A 26,434-nucleotide genomic window follows, 5' to 3' on the forward strand; every position below is an offset into this window, starting at 1 on the left:
CAAAAAAGTAGTCAACTTTGCTTCTAATGCCTGTTGTTATATTTGACTCTAAATTATAGTCTAATTATGATCTATATAAATTCACTACATTTGGTATTTGTAGTGGATATTAAAGAACTTACAGTTTTTTACCATATTTAAGTATATTTTCAGCATTATTAATGTCTCTATATTTTTTTATAGATCGTCCCTATATCAAGGATTTACATGCAGTAGAAAAACTTCAAGAGCCAATTCTCAACGTTCTTCAAATATTTTGCAAGATTCATCACAATAAAGACCCCCAGCACTTTGCCAGATTGCTGGGGCGGTTGACAGAGCTGAGGACTTTAAACCATCACCATGCAGAAATGCTGTCATCATGGCGCATGAATGATCAGAAATTCACACCACTTCTCTGTGAAATCTGGGATATGCAGTGAAAGTTTTCTGGCAGTGCACAGACTCAATGTGGAACTTATTTTGTATTATGTCATCACATTCCAAGGAGATATAGCAGTACTTTTGGGGGTGGAAGTTTTACTGTGACACTTATTACTAATATCATAGGAAAAGAGGAATGCTGCACTAAAGCTTGTTATGCAGTAGCAAACAGTTGCTGGAGCAATATGACGCAGCAAAGAGGATGTAGCATCCAGTTTAGTACAATACAGTATCTGTACTCTGGAGATTAGACACACTCTTTCTGGAAGGGCATTTTTTTATATCCACAGCTCAGTGTGATAAATTAGTGCAATAAAATTATGTATGAATTCAGAATATATTTTAGAAAAATATATAAATGCCATATACTGAAATGTCAATCTGCATGTACTACAAATATGCTTTAAGGGAACCCATCCAAAACATAAGCAATAAAGGCCAAAGCTATCTTATGCAGTATATAGTGAAGTCAACTTTCAGTTTCTACTCTACACTTACTAAATTTAAATTTGAGGTGAAAAAATAAATATGAGGAAAGAATGCACAAACATGCATTTGTGCTTATGTTTAAACATGTCAGAATAAGACAACTTTTTCCATTTGAGCAATCCCCCCAAACATCTCTAAACTCTTACCTTCCATTTTTAAAAGTGAAATGAATGACTAATTGGGTTAGACTGACTGATCTTTTTTGTTCTTTTTGATCTAGCCTAAAACATTCACGACTCTGTTACCGTACATTTCTTTAATCAAATAAACAGGAACAGCCTGACAAATAAGAAATACCTCGTCCCCATAACTAATGCTCAATTATAAATAAACAGATAAAACATAGTCTTATTATTCTACGCAAGAAATAACCATAAATAAAAAATATTACATTCTGTACATTTGTCTGATTTTCATTTTTTCAAGTCCAATAAAAAGTACTTCTGTATGCGGAAATAACAATTTTGGTGTCACAGTCCAAATGCTGTAAGAGTGGCCTTATGATTAACGTGTTCTTGAATGTCTAAGAATAATTAAAGGTTCAATTTACATACAGTATATAAAGCATATTAAAACAGATGAAAAATTAAGAATGAAACTAAACAAAGTCATAACTCTAACTAACATTCTTTAACAAAAATATCTTATTCAACTAAGAGTAATATGTATAATTAACATGTAGGTTAAAACAGTTGTAATAAAGCCCAGAAAAGCCAGTGACTGGATTAACGTTTGTAGGAGCAAACTGAAACATAGTCAGGAGTCGAGCCAGAGTTGAAATAACCAAAAATAGACGTCAGAGCCATGTACCAAAACCAAAAATGTGAAAAAGGCGATCATAATGAAAATAAATGTTGTAAAGATCGAATAGACATGATTTTTAGCATAGAAAATACATTAAATATATTCGGTCAGAGGTTATTAGTAAGAGATCCAATACTCACATGCATGCTGCTGCGTGCCACCATATTACGTACTATAGGTGGAGTATTATAACAAGGGCATAGCAAGTATAAGCAAAATGCTTGTGTACGACAAAAATTGCCAGTATAATGATATAATATAAAAATAAGCAGTTAATTTCTTTTTGTTTTAGTCAAGGTAGAATATCCATATTCACTTGGAATCAGTATACAACATAAGTGTTCAGCTGAATGGCTTATAATTTATTTTTCATTTACATTGTTTTTGTATTTCTGAATTCTCTTTTATAATGCCAGTATTAGGATCTACACCTACATTTTTCACTCACATTAATGTTTGCACACCTGACAACTCCATAAAACTCAAGGACTTACCCAGGCATCCAAATCATTTAACCTACTTTATTTGTGTACTACAGATAATGTGTCATACATGTCAAAACAATAGTGACAACCATAAAGGAAGCAGACCACTTCATAGTGCTCTGGCTGGTGAAAATGAGACAGACTGAAATGGAGAAACAGAGGGTGAAAGGACCAGAAAATGAAACCAAGGAGAATCATAGTCAGAATGACCAGGGATTAAAAGCTCTAAAATCCCTAAAAAGATATAAATGCTAGCTAATTGTGCAAGGACTGAGACATTGACCAGAAGCTTAGATTCCAGAAAGAGTGTGCCACCATCTTAAAGAGCAGTCAACTGATGACATCACTTGTTAAATCTTCTAATTGTCACCTGGAATAAAAAGAGTACCTTTTATGGTCACAAACATTCAAAAATATACAAAATGGTAGCATGTGCAATGGAAACAAGTTCACAAAATGGTGGGAGAAAGATGTCATAAATATAATAAACAATAATCATGACCATTAAAATGAAAATAATATAGAAAAATAACTTTAGAAGAATGCTCAAAGCCCCAAAATCATAATACATAGGGCGCAACCCCTAATCAGAATCTCTGACATTTTAAATCAGTACCAGCAGGGGTGAATCTACCATCAGCTGAAATCGTCAAGCGGGAAACCACTGGAAACAATCAAGTGTCCACATACAGAAATCACCAAATAAGACCCCCACACACCTGTATCTGTGCGTGTCAACATAAAGAGTGGGACCTGCTGCACTGCGTGAAATTACTGTCATTCCTGTGTGGAGTTATTAAAAATAAGCTAAACTCTGTATTAAGGAGCTCAATTTAAGACACGTAGCTGGCCCATGGGGGTCTTAATCTGACCTCGAATACCAGTCAGCAATGTTACTGACAGTTGTGGTATAATTTACAAAAACAGAATTTGAAAATCATCTTTCAAATCTATCTTTCCTTCTGTCTGATGTATTGCTGAACAGTGAGTGTGTTGACGTAGGAGCAGCACTATTTCCAGCCAGTGGCCTTCATAATCAGAGACCATCTGATTGGAAAGATCTTGTCTATATTGACTAGAAATTTTGTGATTCATAATTTAATATAATACACTTATTTAATGCTAGCAAGGCTATGTGTGTAACAACATAAAGATTGCAGCATCAGCATAAGTAACTGCTGTAAAAATCAATTCAAGTCTAAAATCCTTGACAAAGATTTTTTAAGAAGAAGTTGGACTGCCTACAATGAGGCTGATTTATGCAAGTATCTCAGGAAGTGCTTGACACCTACACACTTCTAGGTCAAGGATGCCTTAAAGGAAAGGGTGACATTTTCTGTTCTGTTGTTTAAGAAATACATTCTTTGTAGAATGAAATGCCATCCTGATGCTCTCCTTCTAAATTTAAAATTTCAAGGGGACATAATCCCCTCCCCAGCAATTAATTTGGTAAGTGATATTGTATCCTAAACATTTTTATGCCTCTGGCTTCTTTATTCATTGTTTACATGCATATAAGTATTAGGGATTAGTTTAAAGTTTGTTTTTTTTTTGAAAAACTGAAATGACTTGTATAAAATGTGTCATAGCATTTGGCTGAATAGATATTTTGTTTTGTGGCTCTTTATACCATTGATTTTATCTCCATACCAGTGAAAAGAAAGTTACAATCATTTTTTAAAGTGAATAACCTCAAATGAACTTATTATACTGAAGAATATCAGTTTGGATCACCCACTACTGCTCAAGTCAACAAAAAGATGTCCAATATCGCATTAAATTATATGAGAATGGGTTGAGTCTATTGTAGCATTAAAAATGCAGCAGAGAAACTACAGGACACAGAAACACTCTTTTTTACAAATACAGCTTGTGCAATGGACTTTGCAGCAAATTACTTCACATTTACTCTGGTTTATACATTTATCTAACTGTAATATTAATTTAAGATAAATTTCACACATGGGATTGCATTGATGACTTGATGTTTATCAATTGGCTACACCAGTAAAATGCCATGATTTGGAAGGTAGCTATTATCTTTATAGTTCCAGCTGCATTTAAGTCAATTTGAAACAAACAAGCCACTGTTGTTTTTGAAGCCAACAAGCTGCAATGCTGATATTTTTTTTGGAGGTAGCTCTTGCAAGTTACAAACGCTTTCAAGATCAGATATAAATGTATATGTGCACCACCCTCTCTTAAAGCAGCAATGTGATGAGGTGATCCATTGCAAATACCACTAGTCCATGTGGATAGTAACACCACCATCAACAAAATAGCACAGTGATGAAGTCAAGGACAAAACCAAAACAGTAAAACCTTATGACAATACAAATAGCAATAATAATATTTCGAAAAATAAACTGAGACACATCAGGGAATTCTCAAAACAACTTCTATCCCTAAACAAGAAAAAAATAAAGAGATATCCCCAGTCATCTGAGACTGAAAATCTCAGTTCCATCTGAAGTTCAAGGTACAGTCCAGTTGAGATAGCCCATTATACCATACCATGAACATTGTTAATGCTTAATAGCCCCAGCTATGTCCCTGCTTATAACAAGTATGTATATTTTATAGAGTATTTCTAGACAAGTACATTGTCATGTGTACATAGTACAATAAAATTTACTCTTTCCAAAGACATAAAAAACTTAAAAGTATACTTAGCATATATATGTCAACTTGACCGTATTTCAACTGTCGTAGTCAAAGCTTATTTAACTCCCCTTGTTCCGCTATTGACTACTGTTAATAATTCTTGCTTTTCCTATGGTCTAGTCCCTTATTGTCTTAAAATTGCTGCTGTCATCTCTATGATGATAAATACTGGCAGTAATCTTAACAATGCAGAGTTCAGTAATGGGCCCCTCGCTTTTTATCACTTACCTACTCCTCCTCAGTTCAATTATGCATCATCATGGTATTCAGTTTCATTGTTATGCTAAAGACTTACAGCTTTATATTTCTACCAACATGCTAGATTTGTTGTCCATCCTCCTTGGTTAGTTGGCTGCATGATATTAAAATCTGGATGGTACATCATCTCCTCAAACGTAATAGTGACAAGTTTGAAATTCTTCATGTGGGTTCTAAAGCTGCCCTTTCAAAATTTGGAAATGTTAACATCTGTATCGATGACACCCCTATTCCTTTACACCCTCAAGTCATGAGCCTTGGTGTTGTTTTTGACAGTACTCTGTCTTTTCAATCTCATTTTAATGCTGCATCACAAACCAAACTCATAACCTTTCAAGATTTCTTCTCTCACTACTTTACTTTGCAGTCAGACACTAATTCATGCATTTGTCACATCAAGACTAGACTATTGTCTTGTATCCCAGCTGCAGTTAGTTCACAATTGTGCTACACACTTATTAAACTAAGGATCAAAGTTACATTACACTCATTATAAACAAACTTCATTGGCTTCCAATTAAGTAGCATATTGACTTTAAGATTCTTGTCCTCAGCTACAAAGCTTATCATTATCTGGGTCCCACTTTTTTATAACATCATCTTAAAGATTATGCACTGACCTGCTCACTGTGCTCTTCTACTTCTTCCCTTCTTGTTGTTCCTTCAGTCCGCCTGTCTTTAATGGAAAATGGGTCTTTCAGTTATGCTGCTCCTCAACTCTGAAACTCTCTCCTTCATTATATCCAGACTCTTGATTCCATTTCTTTATTCAGAAAACATGTTATATCTAACCTTTTCAGAGCTCGTTCTCAGTGCAATACATTTTATAAGTCTAAATTGTTCTAATTACTTGTTGTTTTATTCTATTCTTTAATAGATTTGTGTTTTATTTTATTTTATGTATTTACTTACTTAAATGTACAATTTTATGGTTTTATCTTGTAAAGTATTCTTGAATTTCTAGAAAGGCACAATTAAATAAACTGTATTATTAAGATCATTATTATTAATATCCTCTCTCTCTCATGTACATACAGAACGTATTATATACAATGTAATATTTTTATAGTTAATACAATCCCACACTATTTTCCAAGTACAGATACAGTAACACAGTACAACTGTTCAAAACAATCAGTTAAGTGACTTGCTCAGGGTCATGCAGTGTGTCAGAGATGGAAATGGAACAGACATTTTGTGATTTCCAATCCGGTTCCCAGCAACTACACCTACACTGCCTGTTAAATGAATGACATTCATCTGCAAGATGCAACCTTTGATATTAGTACAAGTTTTCCTTCATTAAATAAAGTTTTGATTTAACCAAACAAATCAAATTCAAAACTATTTTTACAAATTGTCTTATGTATGGTATTACAATGTAGTAGCATTTAAAAGTGTGTTAGAAATGTATCTGACTCTTTCGGGGTATGTAATATCAAAAATGTGTACTAGGCAACCTAAAATACTGTGAAACTATAAAGACCGGAAGGAATCCATATGACATTTGCAAAAATAAAGGCTACAGTATCTGTCCTTCATTTTTTGACATTTAAGCAAGTGTTCCACAAGAGGTCACTGTAACACAGGCTATTAAAGCAGAATGACAGTCTACAATATTTAATATAAAAATACAGTACAGAGAGCTAATGAAGACATGTGTTTCCACAGGTTTCCCCATTTTTTAATTAATAATTATTCAATTTTAAGCTTTAAAAGGATCTGTTGTTGTAACAATTAACCGACAGACTACTACATTGACATGCTTTTAATTGATATAATACATTTTACTTATATAGCACCTTTCCCATGCTCAAGGTGCTTCACAGAGTCACAGAAAGAACAGCAGGGTATATGTAACATTGGATACAAATATGTTTTGCAAAGAACACTAGAACAGATACATACAGGATATACTGTACAAAGCAATAAATAGAATAGAGAGAAGAAAAAAATAAACCAGAACAAAACACTAAACTCAATACTAAAAGAAAGCCTGAATAAATAACATAATTTGTGGTATAACACACAGAGAAATTATCTGGAGCATCTGGACAGAAACATAAACTGAAAGAAGGGGCACAATGTTAGGTTAAATTAAAAGCCTTCCTGAACAGAAGAGTTTTAAGTTGTTTTTTTAAAGAATGAATGGAGTCAGCTGACCTAATCAATTTTAGGCGATCATTCCAAAGTCTGGGCGCTATACAGCTGAAGGCCTGTCTCCCATTGAGTGCAGGTTAGTATGGGGCAGAACAAGACTGGTAGAATCAGTGGGTGAACAGGAGCATAGCAATGGAGAAGGTCACTGATGTAGTCTGGTGCAAGGCCATTTAAAGCTTTGTACTTTACTAATAGTATTTTATATTCAGTTCTGTAAGACAAAGGGAGCCAGTGAAGGCAAAGCAGGATGGGTATAATGTGCTCGCTGTTGCTGGTTCTTGTAAGGACTCTTGCAGCAGAGTTTTGAATTAGCTGGAGATGTGATATAAGATTTGAAGGGGCACCTGCCAGTAGGGAGTTACAATAATCGATGCGGGATGTGATAAGACCATGGACAAGTTTCTCAGTGTTAGGAAACACAGGATATGTTACAATGGTGAAAGTGAGAAAGTTTCTTAAAGTGATTTATGTGGGCGGAATAAGAAAGGGTAAAATCAAAAATGACACCAAGATTCCTTGCATTAGATGAACATCTGATGAGATTATCGCAAGCTCATTTTCTTAAGTTGTGCTTTACTGAAAACTTGCAGGAGTTCAGTTTTATTGCAATTTAATTTTAAAGAGTTTTGCGCCATCCAAGTTTTAATTTCAGTGAGGCAAGTTGTGAGCTGAGGAAGCTCTGATGAAGTTTTGCTTTTAACTTTGAAATAGAGTTGCATATCATCTGCATAAAAATGATAACCCAGTCCAAGGCTACAAAAATATGGCCAGGGGGAAGCATATACTGTACAAAAGAGCAGAGGGTCGAGGACAGAGCTCTAATGAACTCCTTGTGTGACTGGTGCTGAGCTGGACCTGCTGTTGCCAAGACTTGCCAATCAAACTCTTGCTGATCAGTCAGATAGGACTTAAACCGCAGGAAGGCATTGCCAGTAATACCCAGAATGTTCTCTGTTCTGGACAGTAAAATGTCATGTCTGAAAGCACCAAATGCAGCCCTGAGGTCTAACACAATTAATATGCTTGTTTGTCCATATTCTTTTTTTTTTTTTTTTTTTTTTTTTCAAAAATGTGAATTTATTTGTTATTAAACAAATTGATGAATAGGTTGTGCAGCAGAGTACACAAAATACTTAAATATGTAATAAACCAACAAAACACTGCTGCAATCTTGTTTGTCCATATTCTGCTACCATAAGCAATTCATTGGTTACTTGAAGCAGAGCAGTTTCACAGCTGTACTGCACTCTAAAATCAGGCTGGAAAGGGTTCCATCACATTTAAGAACTTTTGACAGAAAAGGTAAGTGAAAGATAGACCAAAAATCATTAAGACTGTCAGCATAAAGATCAGACTTTTAAACCCTGGGGATATAGAAGCAATTTTAAAAGAAGCTGGTACAAAGCCAGTGTCATGGGATGTGTGTATTATTGATGTAACAGTCAGGAATACAGCATGAAGACAGTATTTAAGAAATGTGGTGGGGATAGGGTCCAGTACAAAAGTAGTCAGCCTCATCTTTCAAAGCAGGTCATTAAAAAATGCAAATGTGACTGGAAACACTTTTAGGAAAATAGTTGGATGGAGTGGGAAGACAGGGAAAGATATAAATCGATGATTCATTTGTATTAGTTGAATTATTTAAATCTTTAATTTCATTACGGAAAAAATGGAGGAATTTTTCACAGACTTCAGTAGAGGAGGTAATTGGGCCAGATACAGGTTGGAGTAGTTTATAGAGTAATAAACTATACTAATAAACTAAGCATAAGTAATGCTTATAGAAAGTACTGTATACCTTTTTGTGAAGCTCTACAGCATGAAGACAATTGCCATATTATAAAGGCACACACTCAAGTGTTTACAAAGACCTTAGATATACAGTATGCAGCATTGTAAAAGTCAGAGAAGTCTAGAAAACAGACTGATGTTAACTCTAATATGCTCAACTGAGCAGACTACGCCTTTTATAAATTTACTTTCAGCTCTTCGGGTACTGAAGAGTAGTATGGCAGTATTCACATTTGCTGAGCATCACTCAGTAAAGTTTTTCAGTCAATATTATTTAGCTAAAACCTGATTGAATCCATCTACCTATAAATTCATTCATTTACTAAACCAAATGTATTCAATTTTAGTGTTGCTGGAAGCCACAATTCTATCCCTACAGCATCAGACATAGTACATAAACCAGCTCCAGATAGTCCCAAGAATGGCAAATTTCAAACAAGTGTTGAACATGTTCATCAAGCTCTACAAAATGGCCCAATTCAAAATCTTTAAACAAGCTTGAAACACTAGTTGAGGTTTAATCTCCTGATACAAGATGCTGAGAACAACCAAGAGCTTGTAAACTGAGAAGGCACATTAAAGAGCCAATTAAATATGATAATGATGATGTAATTATTCAATAAAGATTTGCAGATAGTATGAAACAGCAGACATGGTAGCTCTCATAATTGCACATTATGCCATTCAATACAAGAGAGATGCTAATGATGCAAATGTTCAGCATAGGATTAGAATGTGGATACTGTACTTCTTCATGTTGCTGCAACATATGTGAGCACCAACTGACCTACTAATAAAAATGTGTTGTCTTGTTATGCTTTTTGAATGCAGTTTGCATTTGTCTTTTACTTTCATCTTTACATCAGAATGATTAAAAAGAGTGTCACTGTACATTTTTTCGTAGTAGTCCTTTAAAAAGATATATTAGTTTTGATCTGTAAACAATTTCATTTTCCTGTAACCCAGAAGTAGGACTTTTTTTTGCATTCTAGGTCACAGCAGGGTTTCTTCCAATAAAGAGAACTGATTGTATTAACAGTGAATAAAGTCACCAGATTTAGCCTCTGAGGAAAATGTCAAAGAAGACCATGCACTCTTTGAGTTATACAGTACATTCCTATTTAGCTTTATATTCTAACCAACAAACTGTCGCACAAAACAGAATACAAAGAACAGCTTCACTTTATGGGTCAGTTTACCACATTCCTTGTTTGACTTTCACTTGATTTGTACACCAGACTATTGTAATTAAATGTCAATACAGTACTAGGAGAACAGTGCGAATCACAATTTTAGACACAGGTTAAAATGAATACCAATTACTGACAAAAACAAAATCCCAAATTATGTGTGGTAATACCAGTTGTAGCTTTGACTTAATTTAGATTTAAATCGGTGCGTAACAGCCTAGACATGAGTGTTTGGTAATGAATATCCTAGCAATTCAAGTCATGCAAACACTCTTCTATAGTTAATCATTTACAGTATCTAATGCTTTTATTCAAGGCAACTTAAAAGATCAGTATATTGTGAAAACGTTTGTGTACTGTGACGCGCAACTATGGCCAGTATCCAACCGGGACGCCAGCCAGATGGAAGGACCGGGGAAGAGAATATCCACAGTACACTAGCTTCCCTGGGACGCTAGAGGGCAGCCCTCCTGGGCAGCTGTGGCACCACAGATTATCACAGGGTATACTGGGAGTTGGAGCTTGGTACAGTCCTTATGGGTTCCGTGGGGGCCGCCAGGTGGAGCTGCTGAGCCCTACCGTGGACTTCCACCACACCTGGGAGTGATTCCAGGTAATGTTGATGAGCCACCTGGAGCACTCCCAGGAGCTGAATAAAACTAGCTGCCTCACTCCATTCAAGAAGCCAGAGTCGGGAGGAAGAGGACGAAGCTTGCCAGACAGGAAGTGAAGGCGGAACGAAGAAGACGAACTGTTGTGTGTATGGGACTGTGCACTGGAATTGTGCTGTTACAGTGGGAAATGAGGGAGAGCGGTTCCCACAAGGAAGAATAGTAAAACTGTTTGTTGTGCTGCTCTTTGGTTTGTGCCTGTTGTATCGGGGTTAGGGCAGCTGAAGCGCCCCTGGTTTACACAAAACTTTTATACAACATTTATATTTTTTATAATCAAACACAGTCAGAGTAAGTGACCTGATCATGTTTGTACTGTAGGTCGGAAGCAGGGCTTGGCAGCCTCAGAGATTAGGTTAAAATGCCTCAGTGACTGATTGACTTTGATACCATTTGATGGTCATATTCAGGCCTGGATTTTGTTGCTCAAACATATTAATATTTGCAAACCCTTCATCGTTCTCTCACTCACAACAAATGCAGGGATTGATGTGACATGGTTGAGGAGTTTCTCGTGGTAATTTCTGAGCTGTACCTTATCAGGAATGAAACCCTGCTTGCACTGCAGTCTGCCCCTACTGCCAATATGGTTGTATTACATTGTTATCTATAACCTTTAGATTTCAAAGGATATATAAAACCACAGGAAAGCACTATAGTGCACCAGATGGTTCTGCTGCCTCTTGGACCCAGTGCCCTGAGTTTGAATCCCATGATAAACATCATTTGGCGGTGGCGCAGTGGGTAGTGCTGCTGCCTCACAGTTAGGAGACCCAGTTTCGCTTCCCGGGTCCACCCTGCATGGAGTCTGCATGTTCTCCCCATGTCTGCGTGGGTTTCCTCTGGGTGCTCCGGTTTCCTCCCACAGTCCAAAGACAATGCAGGTTAGGTGCATTGGCGGTCCGAAATTGTCCCTAGTGTGTGATTGTGTGTGTGTGCGTGTGTGTGTGTGTGTGTGTGTGTGTGTGTGTGTGTGTGCCCTGCGGTGGCTGGCGCCCTGCCCGGGGTTTGTTTCCTGCCTAGTGTTGGCTGGGATTGGCTCCAGCAGACCCCTGTGACCCTGTGTTCAGATTAAGCGGGTTGGAAAATGGATGGATGGATGGATTGTTTGTCTATGACCGTTCTTTGATTTGTGCCATGGTAAGATAGTTTTTGGCCCACCCAAACTGCAATTTAATTAGTTGTTTTAGACCAAGTTATGTTTATCCCTGTGCTCCATTTTCTGTACTCCATTGAGCCTGGAGGACAGACAAAGTAAATCAAGAACTAAATGGAGGCATGTCAACTTAAGAAAAGAACAGAAAATAGAGTGATTGTGTAATAAGTAACTTCATGCTTCACCAAAAATTTTGTCACAATTGAATTATGAGTAATAAGGTTGTATATAGTTTTTCAAGGAATCTGCATGGACATTTGTCCTAATTCATTACAGCAAGACTGTGGACTAACACCATGCTGCAGAATCTAAATAAACTGATTTCAGTTTTAACGTTATAATAAAACTGAAAAAAACTCTGCTTAATTAATAAATCTCCTAGTGGAAATAGGACATTATAATTTATAAGAACAATCTAAACACAATAGCCTGAGTGGAGGATTTCACTTAGTCCAATATAAAAAGTGTCCTAATGTATTTTATTTCTCTTTCTGTTCTCTTTTTACTATATTGCCAAATTAACAAATATATATATATTACAACAAACAGAGTCTAATCATTTCCGTTATCTAGATCTTAGACAAATTTTAAATAAGTGCATCTAAAGCCACAAAGCATAATAAGTTAAGGATTGCCACATGTCAGGGAGGTTATTACAAGTAGCTTGTTTGAAAAGGTGTCACGTGTTTAAGAGCATTAACCTTAAGTAATACAGCTGGGACCCGTCTGATTTGAATAAAGACTTTTGTTTTGGAAACCTGTATTTACAGAGAAAGATATGTCATAATTAAACTGTTTAAATGACATTGTCACTCCAGTACTACTTGTAGCATCAGTGGTACCGATCTGTAATGTTCTGCCTTCATGGTGATTCCAAACAACATGGACTGTTTCCTGGATTATTCAGTACTAGGGTGTAATGGGTTTATGCTAATCCCATCCTAGTTATTAGCAAGTGATTTATTGGCCTACCTAAACAAGAAATAAAACACTGCCAGACATATGCTGAAATGTCATTGTATGATGGATGTAGAAAGTGATAATTCTGCGGAGATGGAAATAGTTGCAATGTTGTAATTATACTTTAAAACAATGCCATAGCAACATACAGTTAATAGTATTTGACTCAGTGAAATTTAGAGTAATAAAATATCTATACAAACATATAACATGAGGTTAAAAGTAATGTTCATTCCTCAATAGCCCACACTAAAACAATTTAAAAAATTAACTAATCATCAAACTATTATAAGGTCAACGTTTGTAATATTTACCAGCAGTTTAGTGTTAAGCAAGTGGAAAGAAGGGCACAATCCAAGGGTATCTGGATGAGGTAGCCAAGATTTATTCTCTTTTAAAGAATTGTGTTTAGTCATTACTCCATCTTTTCATTCTATTTCCTTTCCTCATGCATATATCCTGTAAGTGAATAACACAAAACTAACATTTCAATGAGCTTAAGCAATTAGGTTGAATGCATAATATTGTGATGTTGACCAGAAGAATATCATTACTGTCTGGCATAATAATGATTGATAATTTATTTACATTTTTACATTTTATTAGGAAAAGGAAATGAAACAACAAAACACTGATGGGTTAACATGAAGAACATTAAGTTTCACTTGCTAAATCTTTAATTGAGATTGACAAATTTCTTCCATAAAAGGTATTGCATTACAGTTTAAAGACTAATTTGCAAAATACGCTGCCAGTGTTGCTTACAGCTGGACTTTAGATCCCACATGTCTCAGGAGAACAAGGAACAAGGTGCTTAAGCGACTTACTCAAGGTCACAGAGAGTCCAAGGCTGAGCTGGGATTTGCATGGAAAGTTTGCTGATTTTTAAGGTATTTTCTTTAATCACAGAGGAATGGTATGTTTGTTTTCTTCAAATTATGAGTATTTCTCTAAAGTATTGACTTGCAACTTTTTCAGACATTATAACATTGCAATTATTCCATGGAAAGCACAAGCAACTCTTAAAAGAACAATAAAAAAACTTAAACACAGATTAATAAAAAGTGCAGCAGTAATGATAAAAAATATCAATTCATCTGCAGCCAAAGCTATTACTAATTATGCAAAGCTAAATAATACAATTTTGAGCCAACTAAATTATTCATGTAACGTTTTCAATATTTTATCTTTTTTCTCCATATTTATCCTGTGTTTGCAACTGTTTTTATAAAAACACACCATAGACTTTAGATTATCTGAACACTCCATTGCATGTCATGCTTATATATTGTAATAAATGATGCAGCACCTCAACCTGATTTTACCATTTTTGGAAAAACAAACAGATTGTCCTTTAAAAGAGGATTTATGGTCATAATGATCAAATCTCCCCTAAAAATCTTTCTTCTCTCTTTCCTTTTTTGGTCTGCGTTTTGTATTTTATTCTTTTACAATAGGCCCTTTCAAACCAACAATGTTCATAAAGAAATTGACAAGCTATTTTGTGATAAAGAGTCATATTAAAATTAATGAGCATATTAAAATTACCAAGGTATGCCTGATGATACTGTAATACACTGATTCAACTAACAATCCCATCCATCATCTCAAACTTGAATGGAAAATGATGTCATATGCCGAAGGGAAACGTTCATTGTATAGCGCAAGAAAATGACTGACAAAAACAGTTTGTTTTGACAATATGTATGAAATGAATTTGATAAAACCTTGCGACTGAAATATTGAGAAGCCTGCATTGATGCTAACAGTGTTCAGTGATGGGTAAAGGATTTTAAAAATGGCAGCACACACATTGCTAAGATCATTCTGTGTGGTTGCCAGTGAACTGCTACTAACAGGAGAAAAAAAAATAGATTAGGATTAGGTTAGGGAGAATCAATGTATGACAATCAGAAATGTGGCTGTCCATACTGCAATGCATCACTGTTTACATGTGGTTGGAGCAGAATTTTACTACAAGATCTTCAGAGTTCTTGAATGTGGCAAAATGGGTGATGGAACTTTACACTGAGGTAAACAAAGATATCTAGATTTGATCAGCATACTTCCTCATTAACATCCTTAATGAATCAGAAAACGAACATGGTCATTACTTTTGCTTAGCTGTGAACCACCCAGTCTCATTGAGATTGTATAGATGGTGAACTAGCTGAGGGTAGGGAAAGCTGCAGGGATCTGTGGTATCCAGGGTGAACTTCTCCAGGATGGTGTTACAGCTGTCCTTCTGGCATTGACTGAGTTGCTGGATGTCATGGCCAGCCTGTACACTAGTACTAGGAGTGCTGTGCAGAGCTGCAGCAGAAGCTCTGTATTTTTCTCATTTGATTCTGAGGTTCATCAGGGGTGTGTTCTTGTTCCTACCCTGTTCAATGCTTTAATGGACTGGGTATTGGGCAGGGTTGTGGGATTCAGTGGCTGTGGGGCATCTGTTGGTAAAGAAAGATTCACTGATCTTGACTTTGCCGATAATGCAGTGATCTTCACAGAGTCCATGGAGGTTCTGATCGGGGCTCTTGAAAAACTGAGTGAGGAGTCTGGGTGTCTGGGCTTACAAGATCCAGACCTTTAATCACCTCTTGGGCATAGCCATCAGCAGTGTGTCTATTTGAGAAGAGAGTGTTGACCACACTGAGATGTTTACTTACCTCGGCAGTAACTCTTCCTATGAAGTCAGTAGACAATGGGGTGGCACTCCCGATATCTTTGCAAAAGAATGAAGGTTCAAGTCTTAATAGTCCTGGTGCTTCCTGTTTTGCTATATAGTTGCAAGACAAGGACACTATCCGGTTACTTGAAACAAAGACTGGACTCCTTTGGTACTGTGTCTCTTTGGAGAATCCTTGGATACTGCTGGTTTGACTTTGTGTCGAACAAGCAGTTGCTCACAGTGTCCCGAATGAGGCATATTTCCTGCATTGTGAGGAAGTGTCAGTTACAGCACTACAGCCATGTAGCTGGATTCCCAGAGGGTGATCCGGCTCACAAGATCCTCATTGTTAAGGATGCGAGCAGTTGGACCAGGCCAAGTGACCACCCATGTAATACCTGGTTGCGGCAGATAGATGGTCGTTCCTGGAGGGTGGGACTGGACCGTGTGGATGCCTGGGGTGTTGCTAAATGGAATCCTGAGATGTTTTCTTGTGTGGTGGGTGTGGCAACACGCTGTACCAGTGCATGCTCACCAACCTGACCAGACTTGATTACTTTTACTTCAAGCTTTGTACAATAATTTCACTGTATTATCACACAGGTCTGTTATACCATTTACAACATTTAGGAAACAGAGATAAAACATATGAGCTACTTTATTAATGCAGATCAATTATCACAATAGTTGAGCAAAATATCACCCAGTTGGGGTTTGAAGGTTTCAAATTTGTATGGTATGCTGAGTGAAGAAAAACTTTCTTACATTTGTAATTTGTACTTAACCAACTTCTGTCTGTGGCCTGGTGGACTTGTTGAACAATTCAGTTTAAACTCAATTTAAAATAACAGGTGTAATTCACTTTACTTTTTATACTTTTAGACACTTATACTATGTCTCCTCTTAACCTGCATTTGCTTAAACTGAGAAGAATTAGTTCTTTTAACCTAACCTAACTGCTAAAAATTCAGTTTTTGCAATATGGCGACAAAACTGCTCACAGGACTCCCCCATAAGGCCTCACAAATGTGTTATACAAGTTAACTATACAACATCCCTTGAATTACATTCCACATATTGGCCATTGTAACCTACCATCTTATTGGCCTTCTTGATCACTTCTGTACACTGTATGGATGTAGACAGTAACAGGTTTACAAAACTCCTAAATCCTTCACATAATGTGTACTGTATTTTAATGCTTCATATATTAAAATTCTCCATGCAACACTTGATATTTGTTTGCTTTAAACTTGATCTGCCACTTATTTAACCTAAGGTAAGTTCAGTCCAGGTCTCTCTATAAAAACTCTGCTAACTCAAGAGTACCCACTGTTCCACCTAGTTCACTGTTACCAGTATACTCAACTTCTTTTCTAGTTGTATTTTCATCTACATCAATTACATAAATGAAAAAGTGCAGTTATGCCAGCACTAATGCCTAAGGGTATCACTTTAAATATTGCTTATTTCAGACCACAATGCAACCAAAGTGGCAGTTCTATATGCAAACTTCATACTTTATGTAAATATAAGATAGTCGTGCATAAAAGTTGTTTTAAGTTAAATCAGCTTAATGCAACTATTGAAAATAGACATACCATTTTTTGAGTATAAAAATTAAATGTTAATTTTAAGTAAGATAAACATAAAATAGATGAATAATGATAACAATCCCTGCAATGGATTATTTGCATCAACGTCAGGTAACTTTGTTAATGTGACACTTAAGACATTTATGTCAATATTTTTAAGTACAAACAGTCACATAATACCAGAAAATGTGATCATACTAAATTACATTACATTGAATTAGATATATTAATACACTCATTAGTTAATTTTTTTCAGTGTGAATCCAAATATGGTTAATTTGATGTTATGGTGTTTGGCACTGCTTCCTCACAGCTCCATATTCTTATGTTCAAACCCAAGGCCACGAACTATTTCTGTGCAGTTTGTTCTCTACATATGTAGGAGTTTTCTTGTTAGTATCATGTAGCAATCATTGAATGGTGTCTGTTGGCTGTTTTATATGTGTGCCTACTACTTTGTAAAAGAAAAAAAATAATCCACTGAAAATCGTTGATGTCAACATTTCTCACTTAACATTTCCATTAGTTACAAAACAATATATAGCTTGTACCTTTATAGAGTTTGCATCACCTTCTTCTCCCCTCATGCTCCTTTGGTAGAATTTCCTAATTAAAGAATGATGTTTTGTAACTGGCCTTGGCCATATCTTTTCTCTGCTCCTGTTTCTGTTGTTGCAATTTAAATTGTGCTAATACTATCCAAATAACTTATGACTAAAGTAAACTAAGCTTGATGTGGCAGCACATACAGTATATTCAATGCTGTTTTGAACAAAGCAGTAATCAATTGTGGGACTGCTCAGGTAAGGTATTACCTTGGGAATTCAGTAGGCATCTGCTTTCAACTGTGGCAGCAGCTGATTCTTTCTGCTTGTGAAAAGCTGGTCTCTATTGTTTTCTTTTTAGATAGAAAAAATAAAAACAACTAAGTTGCAAGTAAATTTAAATATGAGCTTGAAGCATAAGAAAACTAACAATTTCTTATAAATAAAGTAAAGCTCATTGTGAAAATGTGTACAGTCATACAAAAATTATACATAAAAGGGATTCAATAAAAATAATGAGTTGAATTAAAACTAATTTAATTTCAAGATGCTAGTAAATGTATTTTTAATTTTACACATCTGATATACAGTATACTGTATACTGTAAAAGAATATCCAATGGAAACCCAAAGTCTACAGACTCCAAATGAAATGTCAGTGTTTTTTGTTGTAAAAACTAAAATAAAGACATATCATCCCAGAATTTTTTTCACTTTTAATAAGACCTAATAATCAACAGTACTGAATATACAGTAAAATAAATTTAACTAATTTAGATTTCAGTGGATTGCTTGCACAAGTGAGCACACCTTTCAACTAGCACATAACTGATGTATGATTTGAGCAATTGTCTGCAGTAAGTCTGGATTTTGCAGTTTGTCCTACTCTACTTTGCAGAAGAATTCAATTTCAAGTTTCAAGTAGATCTCCTATGCACAGAGCAAAGACATGATGGTTATGTTAATTAGAAACTGTAAATTGTGTGTGTCAATGCAGAGCTGTCTGTTTATAATTATGTGAGTGCTTTCATAAAATATCAGACAATTCCATGATCAAGTCTCCCAGATGACTCTTGTGTTGAGTAGTCAAGGTTAACTTTTCTCTGATAAAATTAGGTGTTTGCTGGGGTAAAACAATTAGTAGAGACATATCTGTCAGATTTTGAATTTTCATGTTGATGTTTGTGGAAGAAACAGAATCAGCACAGGATATGTGTTCCTTAGTTAGGTTCATGGATTTAGCATTTAGGTTAACCACTTGAACAGCTGAAATTCTATTCTGCACCTAGGACAATGTCCGTCTCACCTTAGTACCATGTGGTTTAAGCTCAGGAAGACCAAACTACTCCAATTTCAATTAAGTTCTAACATCACAAGCAGTCAGGGATGTTATCAACATCACCTCAAGCAAAGCAGGAATGATTACCTGTTGATAAGAGTGTAACTGCCTGCCTTGCAATGGAATAAGTTGATTTGGGCCCAACAGTGGCAACTTGTGACTATAAATAATTAAAACCTACTGGGATAGAACAGTGGAAATGTGATGCTTGACAAGAAATCCCAAGTTTGAATAAATAATAGGGTTGTTTGCTCCACAGACCACCTGGAAGTCATTCCGTAGACAATACTGCAGTTTCCAATGTGCAGCTGTGCTGTCCGACAGCTCAGAACATCAGTAGAATGGCTTGCTGCTCATAATGCCAGGACAAAGGACTGGAATGTCCAGGAAAGAGGACCTGCAAACAAATATCTGAAATCAAATGTACATAGCAAAATTGTGGGCCTTGGGTTGAAGCAATTCTTTTGCCACCAAACAATTTATTATCAAGTAAGTCATGCAAAATACTTAGCAGTTTAGTCCATTTTCTTAACAGTTAGCTATAGTAATGATGTGTCTTAAATATTCCTAATTTTGCATTTCATGTTTGCAATGGCTGCATAAAGGCCATGAACTGTTGCTGACTACAGCCATTGTGGGGTAATGTATGCAATTTCCCATGGCATCAGTGAGCTGAGTGCTGAAAGCAAATTAAAGTTGTTTGGCAAGTAATGTTAACACTTAATGTCTTGTGCTAATTCCTATTTCAGGCAGCTAGACATATATTGTAATTGGTAAACATTTGAATTCTGTGATATTTCATTCCATTTTGACTGCTGAAAATTGCTGTTATGAAGCTTTTACCCAACAATATCTTTAATTTCATGTTGATTATTCAAAATCTGAATTACAGTATCTACTGTATAATGTGTTGGTAGTATATATAGCTGTGTAATTCTTTGTAAGTGTAATTCTGGATATTTAAAACACACTTTTAACTAATGAAAATGTAACAGTATTTGTTGCAAGTGCAGCCAGCATATCCTCTGGCCCCAAATCCTGACTTTAATTTGGATTCTAACCTGCAAATTACAACTTTCTCTTACATGAATGCCTCTAAAGAATACATGGAAAAAGTCCTGTCAAAATGCAATTACAGTTCGGGAAACAGAAAAAGGGATGACTTTTAAAAACTGGAGAAATATAAGATGGAAAGCATAAGCAAATTACTCAAAAAACAGGGATAGAGCAATCATCTGACCAATTCTGTCAGGTTTCGCTGCTGGTATCGATGTGAACTATGAGTTCTTTGAACTTCGACTGTTAGATACACAAAATGCAGGCGGGATATTTGACCCTTTGGCGCAGTGGTTAGTATCGTGGGTCCAAAGCGCATGCTCTACCAGTGCACGAGCAGGTTTTCCTCTTAGATCCTCCGTGTGGGTTACGTTAATTGATAGCTGCTCTAACTTTGCAGATTCAAGTGAGTACGGATGGGGGCGCCTGATGCTGACGTATGAGTCTCTGTCCCATTAACTGGATTAAGTCGGTTTCAGAATTTATGTTATTTCAGATTTGTATTCATTCGTCCGAAATGTAGTTTTAGATTTGCAAAATGCGTTTTCGGGTCGTCGGACTGTAAGTCTAACGTGTACGCCTTGCATTCGAAGCAACCCTGTAAAACGCGATTTTCAGCTCACCTTCAACTGTTGTTGCTTCAGGCTAGTGCAGTTTAAATTGAAGGCCTGTACACCTCCTTAAGGGTTCAGATTGCTCGGAAAAGTCTCCTTTACGAGGAGGGAGAGCTCGGCTGTACCCAGCTGTAAAGTCCCAGCAGGTTTGCGCGGGGGTGCGGTGATGTAAGTTGGGAAGGCTGAGAGCTGCTGGGAAAACCACAGGCAGCTTTTAGTTTGGCTGATTTTCGGCTTAAATGCAGGAAAAGGCTTTGTCGACGTAGACATAGACGGCCTGTAATCTGAAAGGTATCAGTTTGGCTTGATTGTGTGCAACCTGAAAATATGAAAACCAAGAGGCAGGTCAGTAACGAGTTTTTTAAACGAAGTTCTGGCAGAAAACCAAGTGTTGTTGAGTGGACAGCGTTATGTGCAAACATTAGCACGAGGTAATCCATTGCTTTACCTATGATCGACTAATTCTGTATTTTTTCAAGTACAGTACGTATATAATAACATAGCACCAGTGTAGCATTTAACACCAAGAGAAATCTGTGAATATACAATCTTATTCGAAAGAAGTGAATGTCATTTTTAAAAATAAGAATCCTGAGCGTACATTTATGTGAATATTTAAATTTTGGAACTTGTTTTATTTAATACCAAAAATCCAGTCATCTATATTTTTTTATCTTTTTTTCTGTTTTAGTGTTGGAGCACATTTCAGCCACAATGGGCACAAAACACAAACCCGGCAATTGACAGGGTTCCAATTTATCACCAGTCACACTCAGAGTAACTCATACTGGGCCAAGTAACCTTCTGTGCACTTCCTTAGGATGTGGGAGGAAAACAGCAGTGTATAGTGGCAAACCCATACAGACCCAGAGAAAAATGTGCAAACTTAGACAGATAGAACTTTATTTGTCCCCAATGGGAAATGTGGTTATTTACAGAAGCTCAATAAATAAATACATACATACACAGGATATGGTCTGAACACACACACGCACACACGCCAGAATGACTAAAAAGGAAGAAGATAAAAAAAGAAAACTTATGACTTGGCAGTCCTTGTCCCAGTGAAGCATTATGCAGATGTATTGCTGTTGGTATAAAGGAGTCCCAGTTGCGTTTTTTGACCCTCTTCTGCTGAATAATTCATTGGCTGAAAGCACTCAGTCTTAGTGTGTCAGGAAGAAGATATGCAGCGTTGTTCATAATGGCACTCAGTTTTGTTTTATCTCCTTAGCTACTACCTCCAGGGTGTCCAGAGTTTGTTCCATAGCTACCTACCATTTTAATTAGCTTTTTGATTTGGTGGTCCTCTCTTGAAGTGATGTTACCAGCCAAGCACACCACAGCGTAGAAAACTGCACTGGCAATCACAGAGTTATGGAATATGTGAAGGATGTCACTACCCACATTAAATGAACTCCGTCTCCTAGTTCATTTGTGTTTAAAGACCAGTTCAACCTCAACCTGTCATTAATGTGGACCCAGAAGTACTTGTAGGAGTGCACCACCCCTACATGTACTCCCCAAATAGTGACTGGACATATAGGATCTTTGGTGCAGTAATAGTCAATAACTAGTTCCTTGGCTTTGCTGATATTGTTTCAGACAATTCTTTTTGTTCTAAGAAACAAAGTTCTCCACCTGATTCCTATATTCTGTCGTATCCACCTTATCGATATACCTAATAACTGCAGAATCATTTGAGAATTTCTGCAAGTGACTTAATGCTGAATGTATGTAGGCTTGGAAATGAATTCATACCTAACTACACCACCATGCCACCCAAATAATAAAACAGTTTAACTTGCATACAGAAATATAGAGTTAACAAAATACTGTACATCTGTGTTTTAATTATTTTTTTTCTTCTCACTAATTTATCTTGTAAATAGATAAGACATTCTAAACCCCACTTTTTCCCATTCAGGGATGTGGGCAAACCAGAGGCTATCCCAGCAGTACTGTCCAGATTTGTGAAAAATGACAGAGCCATTCCATCACAAGACACACACCAATACACATGGGGACATGTTTAGAGTCTCCAGGTATTCTTAAATGTGCATATTTTGGGCTGAGTAGGAAAATGTGTAGTACCCAGAGGAAACCAACACAGACACAGGCAGAGCAAGAAAACTACAAACAGACAACAATCGGGCATAGGATTTGAACCCAGGACAGTGGATTATGTGGCAGCACTGCTAACAATTGCAGTATGCAAATTTACCTTTTATTTTATTGCATTTAACCATCATTACAACATATCTAAAACCATATTTAAAATTTATTATTGCCACAAAATGTAGCTATGAAGAAATATACAGCAAATCAGTTAAATAATACTGTCACAGAGATTTCATATTTTTCTTTATTTCTTATTAGAGCAGGCAACATTGTGTGATCTACAAGCATGATTTGTTTTGCTATCAATGAGATGAGAGAGAAATCCTGACCAAGTCAGTGTTTTTAATAATGATTATGGATTACTGTTACTGAATGCAAGTTCCACATTCAATATTGTTAAGTATCATCTTGAAACAGATACCCATTTTAAAAATATAGATGAAATGTATTTATGGGTGTAATTTATTTTTGGGAAAATTATTTTACATATCTGAATTGTTATTTTTAGTGAGATGGGTGGCCTTCAGATAAAGCAGTTTGTTATATTTCATTTTTATATGATTTGTTTCCAATTTTTGTGCTGAGAAAAACCTCATATTTCAAATAAGACTCTGGTTCTTGCAGTAGCTGGTTTTAGTCCATTGCTAGTTCTTTCTAAATGTGAATTAGTTTGTAAACTGCTTATGAAAGATGACGTGTTTAGAACCTATGGTATATGCTGACTTGGCATGCTACATATTATTGTATATTAGGGTTGTCATACAAGTTATATTTTTGCAATCTAGTACTATACCACAGTTTACTCCTATGGTGCAAACCCCTGCTGTTAAGTTGACTCTCAGCACTAAAATAGCTGGTGTGGTTGTGTCTGTGTGTAGCCCATCATTGAACAGGTATCCAATCCAGGTATTCACTCTCAGTCCTTTGTGTCCACTTTAACACAGACAGGCATTCTCCATTTTTTGAAAATGTACTTTTTTAACCAGGCTGAGATTGGCAGTCAGGTTCTATACCTTGTTGAACAGAGGTATTGCACCAGTTGTCTTAGGCTGTAATTTGACATTCATTTATGGTGCATTTTATCATGCTTTTCATATATACATTTTTATTGTGTACAATGATGCACATCATTCTTATATAAAATTAAGTTCTCAATATGTTCTGTTTAAGGCTAGCTCTTGTTTGTTGCTGTTCATGCTGGGATAAGTCATAGTTATCTTTATATGCTATTATGAAAAATGCAAATCCACAATGTGGATTGATGGTTATTAATTTTAACATTGGAGTCCTTTTCAATTAACGTATTTAGCCCATTCGGCTTTGTGCTGTTTATAGGCACTTAATCATTTAGTAAAGGAAATTCTTACCACAAAAAATTTGGGGCCAGCATACTTCCTTTATTCATCAACTGATGATATGATGAAATGAGAAGCTGGAATGTAGAGATTTTGGAGAACTTTCAGTTCAGCAGGAAACAAAGTGGATCCCTTGCTTTAAAGGAAATCCAAAAAGATTCACTTAAGACCTGTTTTAATGCTATACAGCTTCCAACTGGGCCACCATTGTATACAAAAGGTCAGAGCCATAATGAGAATCTGAATTGTTTTCTTGACCGTGTAATCTCCAGACTGGCAAGCTGCATCTGAGCAAGTTTTCTCAAGGTGTCCTTCTAGAAAGTTAACATTCAATAATTATTTGAAAACCTGGTGCAGGTGCATGGCTAATTATACACAAAGGAACTAAATCTACATTATCATCAGTTTAAGTAGCCAACCAGAAGTATTGGTGAATTTTATACCTTAACATTCAAAACAAATTAACAAACCTTTTTGTTTTACTTTGTAGTTCAGCAATGACATTCTTCAGTTTTACAAATTTGTGAGACAATTAATATTGTTTTTCATTTTTTTCCCCCTAAGCTTCTCCAATTTTTTCACATTTATTACAGAGGGATACTTCATTCTGTGGCATGAATATTAAAGAGCTATATTGCAACAAATTTAGAGTGTTTGTTCCTAGATTGGCTGGAATTATTGTATTAAATGATGGGTAATAGCTTAAGGCAAGCAACAGATTCCAAAACTCTTATTGATTTATGCCTCTATTTCTGGGGCAGTATGATGGTTTTGAAGGCCAGAGGACTGTTGATTTCAGGAGTGAATCACTCAGCCCATATTAATACCTTCTACTCATGTTAGTTGATTGGTACCAGCTTTTTGAATTAGTTATCTACAAACACAGTAATGAAAGTTGAAGAATGCGACCAAATATAAAGTAAAATTGTACTGTCGTGCGTACATACTAAGAACCTCATTTTAAACCCTTTGCTTGCATCTTGTCTATATGTTTGCCTAGCTGTTTTTTCTGAAATTGTTCTGAACTGAATTTCATGAAATTTTGCATTTAGGTTGAAGTTGGCTCAACTTAAAATACAGGCAATATGTCATTTCCAAAAAATTCATTGGGGGCCAACCCAAAAACCTCTGCATTATTTCAAAATTGGAACATTTACATGGAGAGTAAAGGTAAACCATGTTAAAATTCACACTGCATGATGTTTCAAAAATGTAATTGGGAAATGTTGTTGTAATGAAGCTGTCAGTCCAAAATGGCTGAGCTGAAGTTCATGAAACTTTTCATGCATATTTACTGTTGATACAACTTTGACATTAAAGCCTTGGAAACTTCCTTTGAAAAATGATGTTGTATTGGCAGGGGAGGGATTTGTGCAAAACCAAAAGTGCATTGTCATTTACAAGCCATTAAGCTGATGTTGATGAATTTTGGAAATTGTTTAGGTTTGGTCCTTCTTACAGGCTAAATTCCACATCAGTATTTCAGTGGAAGTGATGGCAAGAGTGGGTGGTTGTGGTGTGATGGAGAACAACACAAAAACTGTACATCACTCAAAAAGTGTTATGCCTACGTTCACAAAATTTTGTATTCGTCTTATTGTGCATTTATTTTAAAATATAGGCTTCACTGGGGAGTTTTAATAAGAGGATCACCACAACAAAAACTACATATAACTCCAAAACAACTAAGAGTATATTCATGAAATTGTGAATGTGTATTACAGTTAACCCAACTTAACATACAGACTTTATGGAGTTTCGAGGTTTTATCATAATTAGGGATTCATTGGGGGTGGGTTGGACTTAAATTCATGCATATATAAGCTAGGAGATGGAGAGCTTTTAGGTAGGAGAACTCCCCCTTGCTGCAGTTCCCAGGAGACAGCTACAGATTAACATGTGTGACATTATAGCACCAAGATATTGTGAGAATTCCCAATACAGGTTATTGAAAGAAAATGTGACCGTACTATGAAGAATTAAAAAGCAGAAATGCTGGTACTGCATACTGGTGAGTACCTGCAGATTTCAGCCACTGCCACTATGCAAAGAAAAGCCCCCAGTACTGCAAAGATTATATTGTATAAGTGC

The 26,434-nt window shown here is 36.1% G+C and overlaps 2 protein-coding genes across 3 annotated transcripts in view; one reads left to right on the plus strand and one right to left on the minus strand.

The window, feature by feature from the left end:
- Positions 1-1,294, plus strand: part of nr1h4 (nuclear receptor subfamily 1, group H, member 4) — a 79,959-nt gene extending 78,665 nt beyond the window's left edge. Inside the window, exon 10 of one of the 2 annotated variants that reach the window (XM_028816365.2) lies at positions 184-1,292. In XM_028816365.2, the coding sequence (XP_028672198.2) occupies positions 184-422 (239 nt within the window). In that variant the 3' untranslated portion in view covers positions 423-1,292. Of the gene's footprint in view, positions 1-183 lie in introns of both variants that reach the window. The other variant, XM_028816374.2, reaches the window with a different exon arrangement.
- The window catches only part of LOC127528026 (craniofacial development protein 2-like), a 1,148,403-nt gene that overhangs the window by 433,865 nt on the left and 688,104 nt on the right, over positions 1-26,434 (minus strand). The window lies entirely within an intron of this gene.

Source organism: Erpetoichthys calabaricus, chromosome 1 (assembly GCF_900747795.2).
Source record: "Erpetoichthys calabaricus chromosome 1, fErpCal1.3, whole genome shotgun sequence".
Classification (NCBI taxonomy): domain Eukaryota; kingdom Metazoa; phylum Chordata; class Cladistia; order Polypteriformes; family Polypteridae; genus Erpetoichthys; species Erpetoichthys calabaricus.